Here is a 17,924-nt window from a genome sequence, read left to right as displayed (position 1 = left end):
TTATCTGTGTATATGTAGTTCTGTTTTATGTAATCAACTTGCATCTTCACAAAAAAAAAGGGGGGGGGGGGACAACGGTACTCGAACGTCTTCATTATTAGTCAGCAAATGGAGGAAAAATAGTCCAGAACATTAATGCAACAAGAAATTAGTTCATTAGAAGCAACGATAGAGTTTTCCCCCAAAAAGGGGGGAAAAGAAAGAAATAAAGAAACTGACAAGGTAGTGCTAAATATAAAATGTCTATGATGAATGTGTGAATATCGTTGCTTGTCGCCAATATATATATATATATATATATATATGTTACTAATAAAAACTTCAAACTGCTCTATCATTCTGCGATTATTGCTATTGTACGCCGGGACAGCTGGTCAGACTGCTTTATCCTGATAATCGATTTGATCAGCAGTGAGTTCAAACTCCATTCACTGTCTAAACGTTGCACCGAAGCTATCTGTACAGCATATTTTCACTTTGATCCCTGCATAACACGAGCATTAATGGTAAGCACATAAGTTAGCCAAATAATAATATATAACAATAAGAAAAAACTGATAACACCCTCACACACGCACGCAACGCTGTACGGCGCTCAAACAATGGAATAAAAGTTAAACCATTCTAGTCTGAATCATGAACGAGAAGTTTGCTCTACATAGTAATGTGTTCAACTTCTCAGTTCTAATATCACAATTGGCCAATCAAGCCTAACTCTGAGAGACATGTAAGAAAGTAAATTCCAAAAGCCTATTTTGGCGTCGGGAAGGGCTGAAATGGTCAGGTTTTAAGCCTTATACGGTGAAATTATTTTGTTTCCAAAATTATCTATTTGTCCTATTTGAAAATTAATTGAATGTATCAATTTAGGAAACACAATTAAAAAATGGTGGGAAAAAGGGCCCTCACCTTCGTTTACACCATGTAATTTGGGTTTAAGGTCTCTCAAAGTAAACAGATCAAAATCAAAAAACAGGAAGAGAAGTTTAACCAATTGGTACTACATGTACTTCATATTGCGAGATTGCAATAGCCATTTCCACCACTCGTTAATCCTCTTCAATGACTTGAAAATTAATTGAATGTATCAATTTAGGAACCACAACTAAAAAATGGTGGGAAAAAGGGCCCCCACCTTCGTTTACACAATGTAATTTGGGTTTAAGGTCTCTCAAAGTAAACAGATCAAAATCAAAACACATGAAGAGAAGTTTAATCCAATTGGTACTACATGTACTTCATATTGCGAGATTGTAGTAGCCCTTTCCACCACTCTTTAATGACATAGAATTATGTGTGTCGTAGTCCATTATATTATATATGGGAAGAAATCAAATAAAGGGTGGAAAAGGAACAAACCTGAGTAGATTTTGGCATAGGAGAAACGAACTGTGCATTAAGGTCAGAGTCGTGATCAAGAGTGGTTAGGTGGGAAGAGAGGTAGGGTTGCATAGGCTTGGGAGGCATAGAAATGAAAGGTGATTGGGTCATTGGGAATTGAATATTAGGAAGCATTTGATTGGGGAAACCAGGAAGCATTTGATGAAGACTATTGTTAGCGATGGCGTGAGGGTGAGGGGGGACCTGCGGAAGAATACTGCCACTACCAAACTGATGAGGAGGGAGGCTGCAAGGCATGCCTATGCCTGGCCTCATACCTAACTGATGCCCACAACCTCCTGCTGTTAACATCGACATCATCATAGGCATACAAACCCCACTTCCCATTGACAATACCTGCATGTATATATCCATTAGGTATCTTCATTAAATGAGCCTTAATTATACTTAACACATCCAAATCAATATTAGGGTCCTAATTAAACATCTTGATTAGTGGAAACATTCTAACTTTACCTGCAACTGAAGCTTGAGGGTCTTCAGATAATCGATAGCATCATCCAGCATGGAAGCCTTGTCCATCTAATTGATTAACACCCATACACACAAAACCAATCAAGTATTATAATTAAAGTAACGACAAATGTCTTCATTAATTATCAAAACTTATTAAATAATATTATATAATGTTTAACCCACGTGTAAGGGTTCGAATTTGCTCCTTTTCACTAATAATTTTGTTGGGAAAATTATATACCTTGTTGCAATGAGGTATAAGCTCTTTTAATGCACGCATCTTCTTGTTAATCTTATCTCTTCGCTTCTGCAAAAATCCAAAACAATCAATTACGATGAATAATTAATAACACTTCAATAAGATTATCTTCTGTTATCCTATATATATATATAATTATTTCCTCCCTCACCCTCTCCGATAAATTATGCATCTGCGTGTTCCTGATTCTCTTGCCTCTTGAACCATCTCGAGCCGACGTTTCCTTTACCGTGTCTTCTGTTTCTTCATCATTCTGCACAACGATGGCCAGGTTGCTCAGAATCACGGAAACTAAAACATGTTGCAAAAGGGTCAATATAATCCAGCTAGGGTTCCAGAATTCCACTTACATCACTTGTATAGGTTGAGTCGTCGGTGTCCTCGTGTTTCCTACTATGTAGGGTAGGGTCGTTCGAGGCTCCAAGCGAGCATAAAGAGGAAGATGCTACCAAGGGTGCACTAGAAAACTCAGCAGCTGTTTTTATTTTTCTACTGTGAGTTTGATGATATTGACCGTGTGATCCCTGACCCTTCAGGGCCCTATCGTATCCAACAGCTTCGGATTGCTCATCAGGGAGTGGTTCCTGATCCTTTTTTGCATCAAAGGGTGTTGTTGAGTTTGCTTTATTAGAAGTAAAAGCTGTCCGGCCAGGGTGAACTCCGTTGAGAATATGTGATCCCTTAGCCGAGTCAATCACAACAGAATGATCAAGAGCTTTGATACTACCACCATCAGTTGCTTTGATCTCCTCCGCTCTAGCCGAAACGGCAGTGTTTGGGTGCCGAGCTGCACTGTTTCCCTGACAAGTAGATTTGAAAAACAATGCAGGTCTTAGGAAGTTGGAGAAATTAATCTTTCCAACTCTTTGATCATATCCCGAGTCATGCTTCTGGGTCTGTAAGGAAGTCGAGCATAACTGAGTATTCCCCCTGGTGGGCTTGGACATAGATTCTCTTTCTACTATTAATGTGGATAACTCATCCCCAGGTTTATTACCAAAATTATTGCTTTCGGTGCATTTCGAATCAAACGGATATGAACACGGGCCATTAGTTTGTCGGGAATTTTGATGTGAAGAGTCCAAAAGCGTGTACAAAGTGTTTAACCTTGCACGTTTTGTGACGCAGGTATCCTCGTCGTAAGCTTCATGGGAGGGATTTATGGAATAGCCAATGCACGAGGGTCTCTTCAGTGTTCTGCTCGATGACCCTCCTTGCACCAGAATTTGGCCACTTTGCCAAACCAGCTCAACAAAATCATTGCCGTACCTGCAATACATCATGTATTCGTATCCATCATTCCAGCTGCTAACTTCAAATGGATTTTTTTTTTTTTAATTTTTAACTGAAAAAGGAAAGATCAGACATTTGTAAATTCACAGAGATCAAGAGTAACAGTAACTTACACGGAAGCAACATGGGAGGAGCTGCCTGTGATTCCTGGGCTGATTGACTCATTCTGCTTCTCTGCCATTCAATATATGGGATTCCAGAAGAGTAGATCGAACAATAACAGAGGCAACGGAAGGTGCTCTAACCGATAGCTATAACAATTGGCTGCTCTCTGCCATCTGTGTTCTCTTTCTGATTGACACTTGACGTACGCTTTATATTACATAGCAACTAACCTCCTCCGCTAGCTAGATACTCTCAAACTCCCTTTTTTCCTCTTATTGAAAGGCGGTGAGATTCAACATCCAATTTAGTAGGGCTGCAAAAAGAACTTGGAGGAAGCAGAGACCAGAGTTCCCAGATCGTTGATGGTACGTAAGCAGAATGTTGGGTTCCACGCGGTAAGGGAGCGGCAACTAGAATGCTAGATTAATAACAAAAGATGTGGTTCTCAGACGATAATCTGGAAGCCTATCGTGTCTCAATTCAATTGCTAGTACACGCGAAGGTGTCCACAAAACTCATGCAGTTTGTATCTGTCAGATTATGAGGGGTACGTACCAAAGAAATGGGGTTGGACTAAAGTGGGACCAGTGGACCACCTTATTTTTCCGATAGCTTGAACAACACAAATTAAAATTTCAGCAAAGAAGAAAAAATAATAGAGGTCAATAATCCTATGAAATATCTTTTCTTGGGCAGCAGAAAGGAAGTGCTATACTAAATAGTGGGCACCCTTATTTCGAATTGGAGTTCATTCAAAGATAAGGATAAGATCTCTGGGGGTGGATCGTCACTGTCAATACCCGGTTTGGTAAACTAGAGGAAGGATAGGTAAGGCTAATAGAGAATTGGATTGAAGAGGGAGAGGCGGATCCACAAGAGAAAGGAGGAAACTTAAGATGTGGGTGGACTGAGTAGGATGGTGGGGCCCGCACAGGGGCTGGGTAGTTTTCGAAAACGCCACCATGATTGGGGATTGGGGAGGGGGAGGGTACGGAGTCACGCCCTTTCCCTCAGGGATCACATCGCCAAGGGGTAGAATTTGTGAGTGGTCGCCCCCAGTTCACGTGCTTTTCACGCTGGGTTCACGTGCGTCAGCTTTATGTTGTCTGTACTTTTGGCATTCCATGTTTTGAATTTTGCAGAGGATGAGGCCGAGCTGGACCCATGAAACCAGGATTCAACCCCACACCGAAACGAAAAAAAAATTGCCACGAAGCGCCAATGTTTCTTTTGATGTTGACCCTTCCACTCTCCTCCGTCCTTTCCCGTGATCCTCAGCATGTACACGACGTTCAGAACCAATTTCAACACCTTGCCTTTATTTTTATTTGGATTTATCTAGACCTTACTTTACAAGCCACTCTTTCGTTCAACAAAAACGTATCTTCAAGAAGCCATCCTGTGTTAACATAGATATAACTTAATTTAATCTTAGAGATATATATTATAAATTATAAATATAAATATTATATATAGGCGGATTTTTTTTAATAAAAATTGAGTTAAGGTTAGAATGAATGTTCCGAAATCAATCCATCAATATATATATTTAAAATCAAAATTATTGTGCTTTTATTGTATTTTTTAGGATTTGTTTGGGTAATTCTAAAAAATATATTCAAATCACATTTGAAATGTACTTTTATTAAATTTAACAAATAATTAAATTCCCAAATTAATTTTTGCTAAAAAGCAAACACATAATTTTTGGGCACTTTCTTTTTTTTTTTTTTTTTTAAACCCTCACATCCATGTGTGAAAACATATGGTTATTGAAGTTGCAAAAGGGTGTAGTTATTATTGAGTAAACTATATTGAATTTATATTTTATTTTATCTTATCAGAAAAATATGATTTAGTCCATTGAAATTTGATATATCATAATTTCTTTAAAATTATTTTCTTAATATTTTTTTGCAAATACAAGGAGTAATCCTCGTTAATAATAAATATCATCTCCCCTATAATATTAATGATAAAAACAAATCCCTCCCAAGAATATTGTGTATATATATTGATTTTACCACTCATGTCAATTAAAGTTGATTTTTCTTAATCAGTTTTAATCATATGTACTCCATCCGTATCAAATTATAAGACATTTAAAAAAAAATTCTCCATTCTAAAATATAAGATATTTTAAATAGATTAAGGTTTCATCAAATATATCAATTTCAATATTACCTATTCTTTCTATAATTAATTTTCACTTCTTCTCTTTTCAATATATTAAATGATGGGTATTTTTAAAATTTTATATTTTGCTTTGAAAAGATAAAGTTGTTAAGTGTATTTAATGAGGTTTATTGACATGTGAGATTTTGTCTAAAAATATTTTATAATTTGAGATGGAGGGAGTATTATTTTTATGGTAAAATGGAGGATATAACAAGAAAATCCGAACGAATTATATAAATATCAATCTGGTCTCTCAGAATGTTATGATTTCAATGAAATTCTTGAGATCTTTGTGTCAATAAATTTTAAAATAAAAAAATTATTTTACCTTAACTAAAAATAATAAACTCCAATCATAACTTTTGTTTAAAGAATTACAACTTTTATTTTATAAATTACAAGAATTAAACAAAAAATTATAATTTATTAAGTGTAATTTTGGTTATTAAAAAACAAGCCCTAATTAAAAATTTTGTTTAAAAAATAATAATTGTTATTTTGTGAATAGCAAGAGTTGAATAAGAAATTACAATTTATCAAGTATAATTTTTATTATTAAAAAATAATTTTTATAATAGTAAATTTCATTCATAACTTTTATTCAATAAATCACAAAAATTAAATAAGAAATTATAATTTATCAATAAAGATAAAATTATTTTTTCAATTTAAAATTTATTAATAAAGTTGTCTTTAGGAACTTCATTAAATTATGACATTTTAAAGATTAAATTATCATTTATATAATTTAGAGAAATTTTATTGTCATTTTTTTAAAAAAAATCATATGTATTATTTAAAAAAAAAGAAATTAATTAACTATCTTTATTTATTATATATGGGACGACAAGCAATTAAAGGAAAAACTCAAACAAGCGAAAATAAAGGGGAAACATGAGTTAGTTTTTGTAAAAAAAAAAAAAAATCAATGATAAATAGTTTCAAATGCACATGCAGATTGTAGTTTCTAGGCTCTTATATTAGAATCAGGTCGTTGCGGAATCAGATATTTTACCATTATTCATTCTTATCTTCGCAGGTCCTTGTAGAATTAGATGTTATTACCATTCTCATTCTTTGCATTGTAGTATTGTCCCGCTATTCCCAAGGCTTGGCTCGGGGTCTGAAGCTTGTCTTAAGCTCCTTTCTTCTTTCAACCACTAAGATCATCTAACAGAAAATTAGTTACCAGTCTAGGCTGTATCAATCATCAATCAAGTTTACATAAAATAAAAATAAAAAATGCCCGATCGAAGATTTTGCGAAATTTGCAACTCTGAAAGCACGTTTTTTAAATATTTTTTCAATATCATTATTGACGGATAAGCGTACTTTTCAGTAGTTATGGTATCAAGTTGATCATAATTCCATGTAACAAGGGGATAAGACGCTAATACAATATATAAGAATAGGAAATCGAACTACTCCTAAGGAAACAGTGGCATGTCTCGTAGAAGTTCCTTGACTAGCAAATATTAATGGAAATCATATCAATTTAACATACCGTCTTTTAAACATAAAGATAGCGTGCTTTAACTGCAGCAGCTCGCCCTTTCCCAACTGCGATCCACAAGTAACAGCTTTCAATATTGTGAGAGGAAATGACAGTCTAGAAACAAAATAGGGGAAAATAAAACAGAGAGAAGAACGACAACAGGTACCGAAACCCAATTACAATGGGGGGCAAATGATGACGATGCCTCCCAAAAAAAAAAAAAATTGATACGCGCAGTCGAATAACAGAGTGTTTGACGTAATTGTAACACTTCACAATTGCAGCCTAAATGAGAGGCAATCCTGAAACACTAGATGCAATGTGACCAGTGAGTGCAACATAAATTTACGCAAGAGCATGGAGAAATGTATTAGTTGCTATCCCAGAATCAAGTGATACAGATGAAATCATGAAATGGCAGAGAAAATGTTGAATTAGCACGTATTACTTGTACTTTAATGCCATTAATATTGAGAGAAAACTTGCCTTCTGGACAGCTGTCATTTTCCTCAGAGTATCATTCAGTTAGATGTCCACTGATTCTTGCTCTTGCGATAGATCATTGAAGCTGAGCGCGTGATGTTTCTGTTATGCGAGATAGAAAGTGTTAAAACCCTCGTGATGAAAAAAACATGAGCGCATCTAGATTCCAGACTTGTTATTGTCCAGAACTCGGAAGAACTATTCCCAACACTACCCTTGTCAACCGAACGCTACTATTCTCGTCCAAATTTTTAAATATGCTTCTAAATCAACCTTAAAAGCCATTTAATTTGACCATGTATAAAACTTTGTATGCCTCGAGATTTTTCGCTGCATGGTACTAATATACAGACATAGCCTTTAGGCTGTTCGAATCTCTTGTTAACTGACATATGTAGTGAACATGTGGTTTCGGAATTAGTTTCAGCCACAATATGGCTTAACCTCAAATCCCTATTATTCAAAAAAAAAAAAAAAAGGAAAGGAAAGGATAGGAAGGAAAGGAATGCAACCTAATTACCGAGACAAAATCTTGAGGCACTAAAAACGTCACTATGTCTATCATTGTGTAGTCATACCGGCATCATAAATAATCATCATGTGGGGTTAAACATATAAGAAGAGCCAGAGACTTAATTATTCATTCACATTTAGTTGGTCCCGAGCTAAACTGAACATGAAGTTGATTTATGTCCCATTTATCAGTCTCCCCAGTCGGGCAGTCCCACACCTGAAGCACTGCAAGGACCACTATAAACTACGAACTACCTATGCTCATTTGCATCCACCCAAGAGTTTGGAGCAATTACCTGTAGTGCTCTGACGATTTTTCACCAATACCCACTGTAAGAGTTAAATCATCGATCTATACTCAACTCGATTTTCACAGCACAAGCGCGCCTCTAAGGGAGATGAGAAATTTCACGCAGAGCAAAAGGAAAATTTGTGAGAGCCTTGGAGGGGAGAGGCATGCAATGATATTGCACCACCCTAGAAAAACTGCTGGGAAGTTACCCTTCTTTTTATGAACCCGCAGCAGACTAACCCATATCTTCTTTCTTTGAAATGTTTCAATTACACACACATATTCTGACATGCACCCATCACAACCTATACTACATTTGGGTTTAGAACTCACAACCTTTTCTCTTGAAGGAATGTAAAATGCTATTAAGCCAGGAGGTTCTGAGCATCCAATACGTTCTTAAATTTGAATTTAAAATTAAAATCTAAAATTCAAAAATTAAAATAACCCGTTATAATTTAATTAGTTTAATAATTTAATTTAGGGGCATATATTAGCACATGGACTTGGACTTTGGCTAAACCATCAAGGACGGACTGACAAGGTCCAGCACTGTCAGTATTTAAATAGTGATTATGTAGTCAAATCAAGATAAATGCCTTAGTAGTATGAACAACATGCGAAGTTTACAACCATTTAGTGCCTCTTGACACATCAGTTACAATCGAGAGAGAATGTAAAATACACATTGATGCATTAAGAAACAAATATGATCTGGAAGGTGGATGTTTCAACTTGAGTTTGCCAAGGAAAATTCAAATGGGGGCCAAAAAAAAAAAGACAGAAAAAGTCATTAGAACAGCTTCATTTGAACATTCCAAGTTAATAGCGAGTGAAAAAGTTTACTACCTTCAAAAGTTTGTTTCTTGCCTCTTTCTTTTTTTAAGTTTCTAGCCTCTCTCTCTTTTGATTTATTGAGAATTGCTGGCTTCTCTCTGAAACAAAATTCAAGAAGGATTAAAACATGAGTTATGTCGCAATTTAAGCTTAAAAATCCATCAATCTTTTGAATATACGTATCTGCGTGAATCTGGGAGCAGACATTCTGCAGCAGGTGGTGCCTCTCTTCAGCAACATTTATCAGAATCTAAGAATTTCTGGCTTCTCACTGACTTAATTTGTTCTTAACTTTTCCCTAATCTGTTCTTACACTGCTTCTTCATTTGACTAAGCATTAAGTTTGCTTCTCGGCAATGTCTCTCTTGAACCTACACTGATATAATTCGTATGAAAATAAGAAAGTGGCTTTAACTTGAATGAACTCAAAAGAACAGGAAGAAATTTATGGTATTTGATGGAACAGATGCAGCAAAAATAGTCATCAAATGCATACTGTTACAAAAGCATAATACTTTCTGAAGAGCATGCTGCTCCATATTCCTGCTACACTCGACGCAACAATCATATATGACGATTTTTCAGTATTTCCTGGCCTACCAGGATCAGTGGTGTCCGTCCCATCCATCTCAACTGCCAACTCATCAGTCCGCTGCCATCAAAGGTGGAGTTTTTCGTCAAAGACTGTCAAAAATATGAAATTGAATGAGAACCTAGAGGGACAAGGGAACACATTCAGCAGTTCTAGTATAAGCTGTAACAAGTCTTTACAGAGAGTGATATATACTTGTCGCTTCGGAGGTTATGATGGACTAAACACACGCTGCATCCATAACATATATGGAAGTCACCAATATACGATATATAATCCTCTGCCAAGTGACTTATTTCCTAGAACGCAAAGCATGAAGACCTGACTGTTCCCCATAAGAACGATTTGAAAATTAGCTATGAATATTAGAAGCAGATACTACTTGGTGATTTTCCTATAAATCACGAGGATAACCACATTCTTATCACTTCTCATGGCTGTCAAGAGCTTAAGCCAATATGCAACAATTTCTCTTCGATGCCTCAATTGCCAAATTGGGTACGAGTGAAGAAGTGAATGCATATATCCTTCTTCGACGGATGCCGAACCTTCTTGAGATCTCTTGAAGTTCCTCTCTTTAGAATATGAATCAGACCGACCGTCCTGGGCCTCTTTCTCTGTTACAAAATATGCAGCTTTTCTGGATGGGAATCCTTAAGCTCTTAATTCCTGAAGTCTGATAAGAAACGGCAAAAGGCAGGAACAAAATAAATCTGCTTCAAAATTGAAAGACGCAAAGCCATAAATTGGAGACCCAAAACTTACTGGGATACAGAAGATTGCCTTTGCAACCTTATTTTGTTACAGCCAGACCCCTAGATATTCGAATTTCGAAGTCCTGGCATTACGCATAGCTCCCATAGAAAATCTTCTTGCACTCGGTCGATGCAGGACTGCTAACATCACTTGCCTTCTGGTCCGAGGCTAACATCACTGGTCAAATTTCTTTCTCTGAATATTTTTTTTCTTCTGAGAACACCCCTGATGTTCGTTTAAGCAACATGAGACACTCCCATTTTTATTTGTTCTGATGAAATAATGAGTCTTAGGCTAAAGTTTGACCCAGATTCATCCTCAGAATTTCAGTTCTGTTTTCTGTTTCATTTATTTTGACTTCTAGTTTTGTTTTGTCAGGCTCAAAAGACTTCCTGTGAGATCGTGGGTGTAATATCCTCGCCCTTTCACGGAAATCGTCCTCCTCCTCCTTTACTTTACTGGTTATCGCATCAAACTTCTAAAGCACAAATTCTATTTCGGCCAACGGAATATACAAGGACAACATTGGTTACAGAGATCAACAAAGTCATCATTTACTCATAGTACGAGGGGACAGTGCCTTCATTTAGTCTGAATTGAACAAACTTGGTCATCTTTCCGATGGACAACCAAATTATGCAGAGATTTCAATTCAACCACAAACCACAAATTCTGGGAGTTTCTTGACTTCCTTTGTTTTTTTAAATATATGCACGGATATTTGGAGAAACTAAACCGAAAAATACTCATGAACAGGAAAATCTAACGAGTATTCCAGATATCTCAAGATTTGAAATCCACGAACCAAGAACCTAACGTGTTATGCTCGAAGATAGACATTCAAAAATTCAAAAAACGACGGACAGATGAATCGAGTCTGATATCTATCGAAATTCAAACGATCCCGACTAAAATAGACATGTGATCTAGAATTACATCATAAACAGAAAAACTCGGTATGAAGTTCTAAGAGCGACATCGACAATAAATTGCATAATAAAAGAATCTACGAAGACTTCCATTTTCGAAATTAATACCATGTTTGACTCGAATGAACAGCAATAAAGCACGAAGAAATCTGGACAGAACTCCGAAAGCTCTGGCGTCTGTGGATCGACGATTAGCAAAGGTAAACGGACAATATGAGTCCTTTTTTCTTTCGGACTAATATATCCGAGTCCCTTGATTGCCAAATTTTTGCACCAACGTTGAAAGGAAGAAAGGCGGGAAAGCACAAACTTTTTGGGATTTTCTTTTTCCCCGGCCAAAGACGGTTTGGTTTTATTAAGTGAAAATGGGAAAACCACTATTTTCAGACCCGAAACCTGATAGTCAAACCGGTTGAACCGTCCTGTTTCTCGGCACAACGATCCACGGTCCTAGTTTCTCTCCAAAAGCATGCTGCCCCAATTCATGGTATCCGTCAAACCTCTTTCCCGGCACCATTTCCGTCTGCCACCATTTTGTGGAAAGCAGAGTGAGGACACCGGCGTCGACCATAGCAGTGACATTATGGAAAGTGAAGTAAATATGATGGGAAGCCATTCATCTATTGCCTTTTGCTCCTCTGTTCTTTATCTATCTGCCATTTTTTTACCACATATTCAACAACGAGAACGACAATGTAGAAATAAGAAAAGCAAACACAACAAGATTCATATGGTAGCCACCTTACTACTGCATCCAGTACATAACCCAACAAACCCTTTAAGAATGCCATACACTGGTCTCTTGTTTTTCCAAAAGTTTCTTATGGACATCACTAAAACTGTCGTGTTCATCCACATTGCGCTAACGACGAGCCATTGGACGCCATAGTAGAGAAGACCTTTGAGGGAGCCAACGAGGGGGATGGCCCAGGTGGGGAAACGATCAAAAGCAAGGCCAGTAAGAAGTCCAAAAGCCTAGTCGACATCTTTAGCGACGAAAAGATTGTTGAGCTTGACTTAAGTGAGATGCATGTGGGATTTGAGGGCGTAAGAGTAGTTGGAGAAAGTATGTTGTTGTGGGAAATAGACTGAATCTAGATGGCGGTGCAAGGCCAAGCCATTTGCCCTGGCAGTGGAATGAGAGGCAGAGGATGAGTGGAAAAGGCCCATTGAAGGAAACGCCGGGGGAAGGAGAGAAGGAGGTGGAGGAGGAAGAGAGAGAGAGAAAGCATTAAAAAAAAAAAAATGTGAGCCTACTAATAGAAAAATAAACAGACAAAATGGGATGATGATGGAAGTCACAATTTTTAAGGTTGAAGAATATCAATGGCTTATAATTTAATTTAGAATCATTAATAATTTTTTATATTTAGTTAAAAAATAAAAATAATTCTTAAACCCTCTTTTTATCATTGGGTTAATCAAAATTTCAACTATTTTAATTTAATATTTTATAACATTATTATTTTTTGTATAAAAAATATTTAAATAAATTTAAACTCTTAAACTTTGATCTAATATTCAATATACAATAGCAATAGTTTTATACCTCATTGATATATTCATAAATGGTCTTATTTATATATTGATAAATAAGAAATTTGACAGTCACATTTATATTCATGTTGTAAATTCTCAAGTGATGTTTGTATTTTCATGAGCCATCTTGAAACATTTTAAAAGTGAGTTTTGTGTTATGACATTAGTTACATTTTAAAGTTTGAAATATTAGAAAAAAATCTATTCTCAAGTCGAGTTTTATGTTTTCACAAATTATAATAACAATATTCCTATATTATGTTAGTGACTTCAACAGTCTTATGTTATGACAGTATTTACACTTATACATATTCAAACTTGAAATGAACATCAATATTATATTACACTAATTTTAGTACATATACACCATATTTGCATCTCTTTTTACATACAAAATATTTCATCTATCTAAATGATATCTAAATAAAAACATATTATATTTCAATTTTAAGTCAGCTACAATACTTTCAACTCATGTTACTGATGATATCATTCTCAACAGTTCTTCATGATTTATACCTTATTTAATCAATTTAGAGGTTAATCTCCCGCTTTCATATGTCATCTTTCTTTTTAAATTTTTTACAAAATGCCCTTCATTGTGAAAATAATAAAATACTTATTTTGTTGAAATACTTGCCATATAAAAATAGATATGAAACAATTAAAAGTAACATACAAATTTATTACTTTACAATCATTCTTCCCATAATTCTAACCATGATTATAAAAATTCAGCAACCATGTTACTTTTTTCAACATTAGCACACTTTTTATCACAGAACAGAAAAATTCAACATTATGTTATATTTTTTTTGTTTTTCACTCAATTTTTTTAACACTATCATTCTCATAAATTATTTCTTGTATGTGTATATATATAATCTACATGACCGTCAAGAAAATTACATTTTTTCTACACTATAAAAAAGAAATGATGTGAAATAATATTTATAAAGATATAAAAATACTTTCATGCATGACAGAAAAAATGTAAAAGATAGAGAAGATGAAACTAAAGTTTTTTCACACATGAAAATGGGAGAAGATGTAAAAGAGGCAATATATGCAATTATCTATTATTAAGAAGCTAAGAAAAAAGATGATGACTTAGATGATGATCCACTCCATTAATTTTTCACTCATATTTTTCACGCACGAGAGCATATGAGAATAGACTTTTCACGCTAAAAAAGAAGATAGAGATCACATACATAAACTGTAATTTTTAGTGTTTAGTGACAAAAAATCTTATAAAGTTAGATATATTTTTTATTTTAATTAAAGACTGAAATTTTAATATTTTATAATCTTTAATTGAGATTAATATTTGTAGGAGATTCTTAATTGTCATTTCTTCAAAATAAAAGCCCAACCCTTACAATCAAAGTGCATGGGAAGAGTACTGCGGAGCTTCCGAAGACGTGATTTTTGCTAAACAATGCGTTTATGTTTTGTCTGCATCGTGTGAATCCACTCTCTATATAAACAAGATAGAGAATGATATTTTAGTTTCAAATTTAGATATAACTACGAGTCTTTCTTTTGCCAAAAAAAAAAAAAGAGTACGAGGCTTCCAATTTAATATTTTTTTTATTCAGTAAAAGTTTTGTTTTGATGACTATTCCGTAAAAGTTGATCCTCAGAAAAATCTCTCTCTCTTTTTTTTGAATTATAGAGGCAAGTACTAATATGTTGACATTACCAGCGGGTCACAACCTCCAGTTTGTAGGAGATCTAACATGTCACACTGGATTACAATAAGGATTAAAATATGAAGTCAGTGTGACCCTACTATTTTACTGTCTGGGAATCATGGGCTACGGGCTTGGATTAAGTCCTACGGCCTCTCATAATGGGCCGATGTGGGTCATAAACACTTTCCGAACAACAAAGCTGGAGAAGCAACTGGGGCGGTGAAATTAACTTCTTGTGGTGTGTTATGCATGAGCATGACCCATCAAGTCGGACAAGAGAGAGGCGCACTGTGTCTATCGGTCTAACGCTGCTCTACTTCTAGTCTCCTACTACTCGTGGAGACATTTAACGTGCAGGACTTCCATCCGAGATGAGGGAAACGATTTCAAGCCGCCTAGGCCACGATTCCTTTTGAAGATCCCATCGCGCTTGATCTAGACCATGTTTGAGTAGAAAGGGTAGAAAAGGGCTACTCCCTCTGTCACATTTTCAAAAGAGGACCGACACCTTAAAATATAAAATATTTTAGAAAGATTGAAATTTTGTTAAATAAATTTATTTTAATATTATTCTTTATATTTCTATTTAATTATCGTCTATCTCTTTTTAATATATTAAATACAGTGTATTTTTAAAAATTTTATACTTTTATTTTTTAAAAAAATAAGATTGTAAAATGTATTTAATGAGATTTATTGTATAAAAAATTTTATCTAAAAATATTTTATAGTAATTGAGATGAAGGGAGTATTTATTTTCCCTTATGATCTGAGGTGGAACCAAAAATTTCAATTAGAAAATCAAGATGACAAAGTATATATGATAATAGAATATATATATATATATATATATATAATATTACTAACATAATATAAATATTTTAACATACATAATTATATTCAATTTTAAAAATATATAAAAAAAATAAATGTGCATTTTGTTCTTAAAAAAAATGCACTTTTATTTTAAGTTTGCCAATTGATTTTTCATTGCATAAAAATCATCAATTATTATCTCTATGGAAAACTTTTTAATAAATTTATTTTTAATATAAACTATCATTAAATTGGAGAAAAATTTCATCTTCTGTTTGAGTATTGAATGATTTAAATGTATCTTAACATATAAAGTTGTGTTAAATTTAAAAGTTCTATTACTTACTCATTAAATTTACAATTTAATTCTTTCTATTGATAATTAATGACAATCGTAGATATACCAACACAATAATTGTAGATAATTGTTAGAAAATTTTTATATCAATATGAAGTCAAATCATATATATCAAAATAAAAACCATTTATATCATAGTTCAATAACTTGGTTATTACCAAAAAAAAGTAAATTTGTCTATAAGAACATAGCCATAATATCTTTTTTTTTTTAAATAAGTAATATTATGATAGATATCAAGCACATAATAGTTAATATATCTTGATACTTTTGTTATAATGCTTGACAAAATTTATTAATAATAATGCTTTTAATTTTTTTATCAAGTGTGAAATATATCCCACAACAGCTATATCTTCAAAGAATACTAATGTAATAGCATTGTATATGTATATAAAAGATTATATGTAAAATTAAAATGAGAACTCGCTTCAATATATCAAAGCTTAAGCAATATGTCAAGTTAGAGGACTGAAATATATAATCTTTATATTTTATTAAAAAAGAAAAAGAAAAAGTGAGGGGGCGTGTCTCTTTGTGGCCCCTGCTTACAGTAAAACAAACAAGCCCTATTATGCTGTCATTTGACAATGAAGAGGACAATGCTTTTCCAAACGTAGAATTTAACCTATTGTTATACATTCAAAATTGGGCAATGATGATAACAAACGGCGGAAGTGGCAAGGAATGAAAAAGAACAGGGATAGCAAAGAAATTAAACGATTCGGTCTTAACATCGCGAGGCATGCATAACAAAACTACCGGGGTCTGTGGGTATCGGGGAAAGACGAGGATATGTAGGTTACGCTCTGCTTGCTTTTCTGTGTTTCAACTTTCAACACACAGACCAAACGGCACATTGTTGTCTCATCCAAGCAACCTCATGGCTGGGCTAGTGGGGAACATTTTGCTTGTTTCTTTCTTCCATCCTTTTGAAAATGTAATCTCAAAATACTATACCATTTGCCATGTCTTTACATCGAAGCAAACATGTCCTCCTTTCCTTTCTCTGAGCTATCAATGAACCTAGAAACTAAATCCAATATGTGACGTGTGAACACACACGTGGGGGCGAGGTGTTGAACGCAGAAGAAATGAAGGGTATTTATATACAGCGGCATGTCAGTATGCGTCTTTTCTTTGTTTGGTCTGTAAGCATATATGCTTTTGTTGCCAAATAGAGTTGATTGGCTGTCCCCAAAAGGTCGAATATCATTGTCATATTTGAAATATCATTGCCGCATTTACACTTGTCGAGTTATTCATGGTTTGAGATTTTATCGTTTCCTTCTCTTAATCATCGATTATTTGCTTTAGATTTTTTAACCCTTAAGGTTAGGGACATTGCTCGCTCACAATCAAGTAGAGAATGGGTAAAAGAGAGAGAGAGAGAGATAATGATAAGGTTTAATAATTTTTTTCTGTGAGACTATTGAAAAGAGACACTTGTCTCTTGCCAATTCGGCTTAAGTTGCGATAAAGGGCAAAAGAACAAAAATATTCAAGAGTCATCTATTAAGAGCTGAGTATTGCAATAGTTTAAAGTAAAAAAAAGTTCATGAGTGTTCATAAAATTATTTTTTTAATGTAACTGTAATTAAACTGTTAACATAATGATCACATTTTTTTACTTTTAACAGTTTGGTGGTAACTTCTTGAACACTTTTGGACTTTTATCACTTTAAACTGCTGGATGCCTATAATTAATGAATTTTTGAAAATTTTTATCCTTTTACTCCACAATAAATTCATACAAGAGAGTTCTAGGATGTCCTTCACTACTGTACTTCTTCTCTCGCGGTATGCAAAAGCATTTCTAATATAACTTGCTAACTGCTAATGCCAATGAACCTGTGGAATTAACTAAAGGTCTCTCAGGCGCAACACACGAGGATTATATACATTGAACATTGATAAAATTTACC

General features: G+C 34.5%; 1 protein-coding gene and 1 long non-coding RNA gene across 5 annotated transcripts; both read right to left on the bottom strand.

The window, feature by feature from the left end:
• Nucleotides 1–144: 144 nt before the first annotated feature.
• Nucleotides 145–7,491, bottom strand: LOC129304463 (transcription factor PHYTOCHROME INTERACTING FACTOR-LIKE 15-like). 3 transcript variants are annotated; one of them, XM_054944134.1, is made up of 10 exons: nt 7,354–7,491; nt 7,197–7,252; nt 6,708–6,862; nt 3,523–4,913; nt 2,467–3,385; nt 2,268–2,369; nt 2,099–2,164; nt 1,858–1,923; nt 1,360–1,737; nt 145–484 (listed from the first exon to the last, which is right to left on the bottom strand). In XM_054944134.1, the coding sequence occupies exons 4-10, from the start codon at nt 3,588–3,590 to the stop codon at nt 473–475; spliced, it is 1,611 nt and encodes a 536-aa protein (XP_054800109.1). In that variant the 5' UTR covers nt 3,591–4,913; nt 6,708–6,862; nt 7,197–7,252; nt 7,354–7,491; the 3' UTR covers nt 145–472. The 3 variants fall into 3 exon arrangements, with proteins under 3 accessions (XP_054800109.1, XP_054800108.1, XP_054800110.1); XM_054944133.1 differs by having other exon boundaries at nt 6,708–6,852; XM_054944135.1 differs by having other exon boundaries at nt 6,758–6,852.
• Nucleotides 7,492–7,673: 182 nt separating this feature from the next.
• On the bottom strand, nt 7,674–11,960 carry LOC129304465 (uncharacterized). 2 transcript variants are annotated; one of them, XR_008591699.1, is made up of 5 exons: nt 10,670–11,960; nt 10,100–10,580; nt 9,809–9,996; nt 9,325–9,688; nt 7,674–7,772 (listed from the first exon to the last, which is right to left on the bottom strand). It is a non-coding gene; the product is annotated as an uncharacterized LOC129304465 (long non-coding RNA). The 2 variants fall into 2 exon arrangements; XR_008591698.1 differs by having other exon boundaries at nt 10,100–11,960.
• Nucleotides 11,961–17,924: the final 5,964 nt, after the last annotated feature.

Source organism: Prosopis cineraria, unplaced genomic scaffold, assembly GCF_029017545.1.
Source record: "Prosopis cineraria cultivar Desert tree isolate PC_DT_omini unplaced genomic scaffold, ASM2901754v1 PC3, whole genome shotgun sequence".
NCBI classification, from domain to species: Eukaryota; Viridiplantae; Streptophyta; class Magnoliopsida; order Fabales; family Fabaceae; genus Prosopis; species Prosopis cineraria.
The sequence above is the reverse complement of the archived record's forward strand: the minus strand, read 5'-3'. Positions and strand labels throughout refer to the sequence as shown.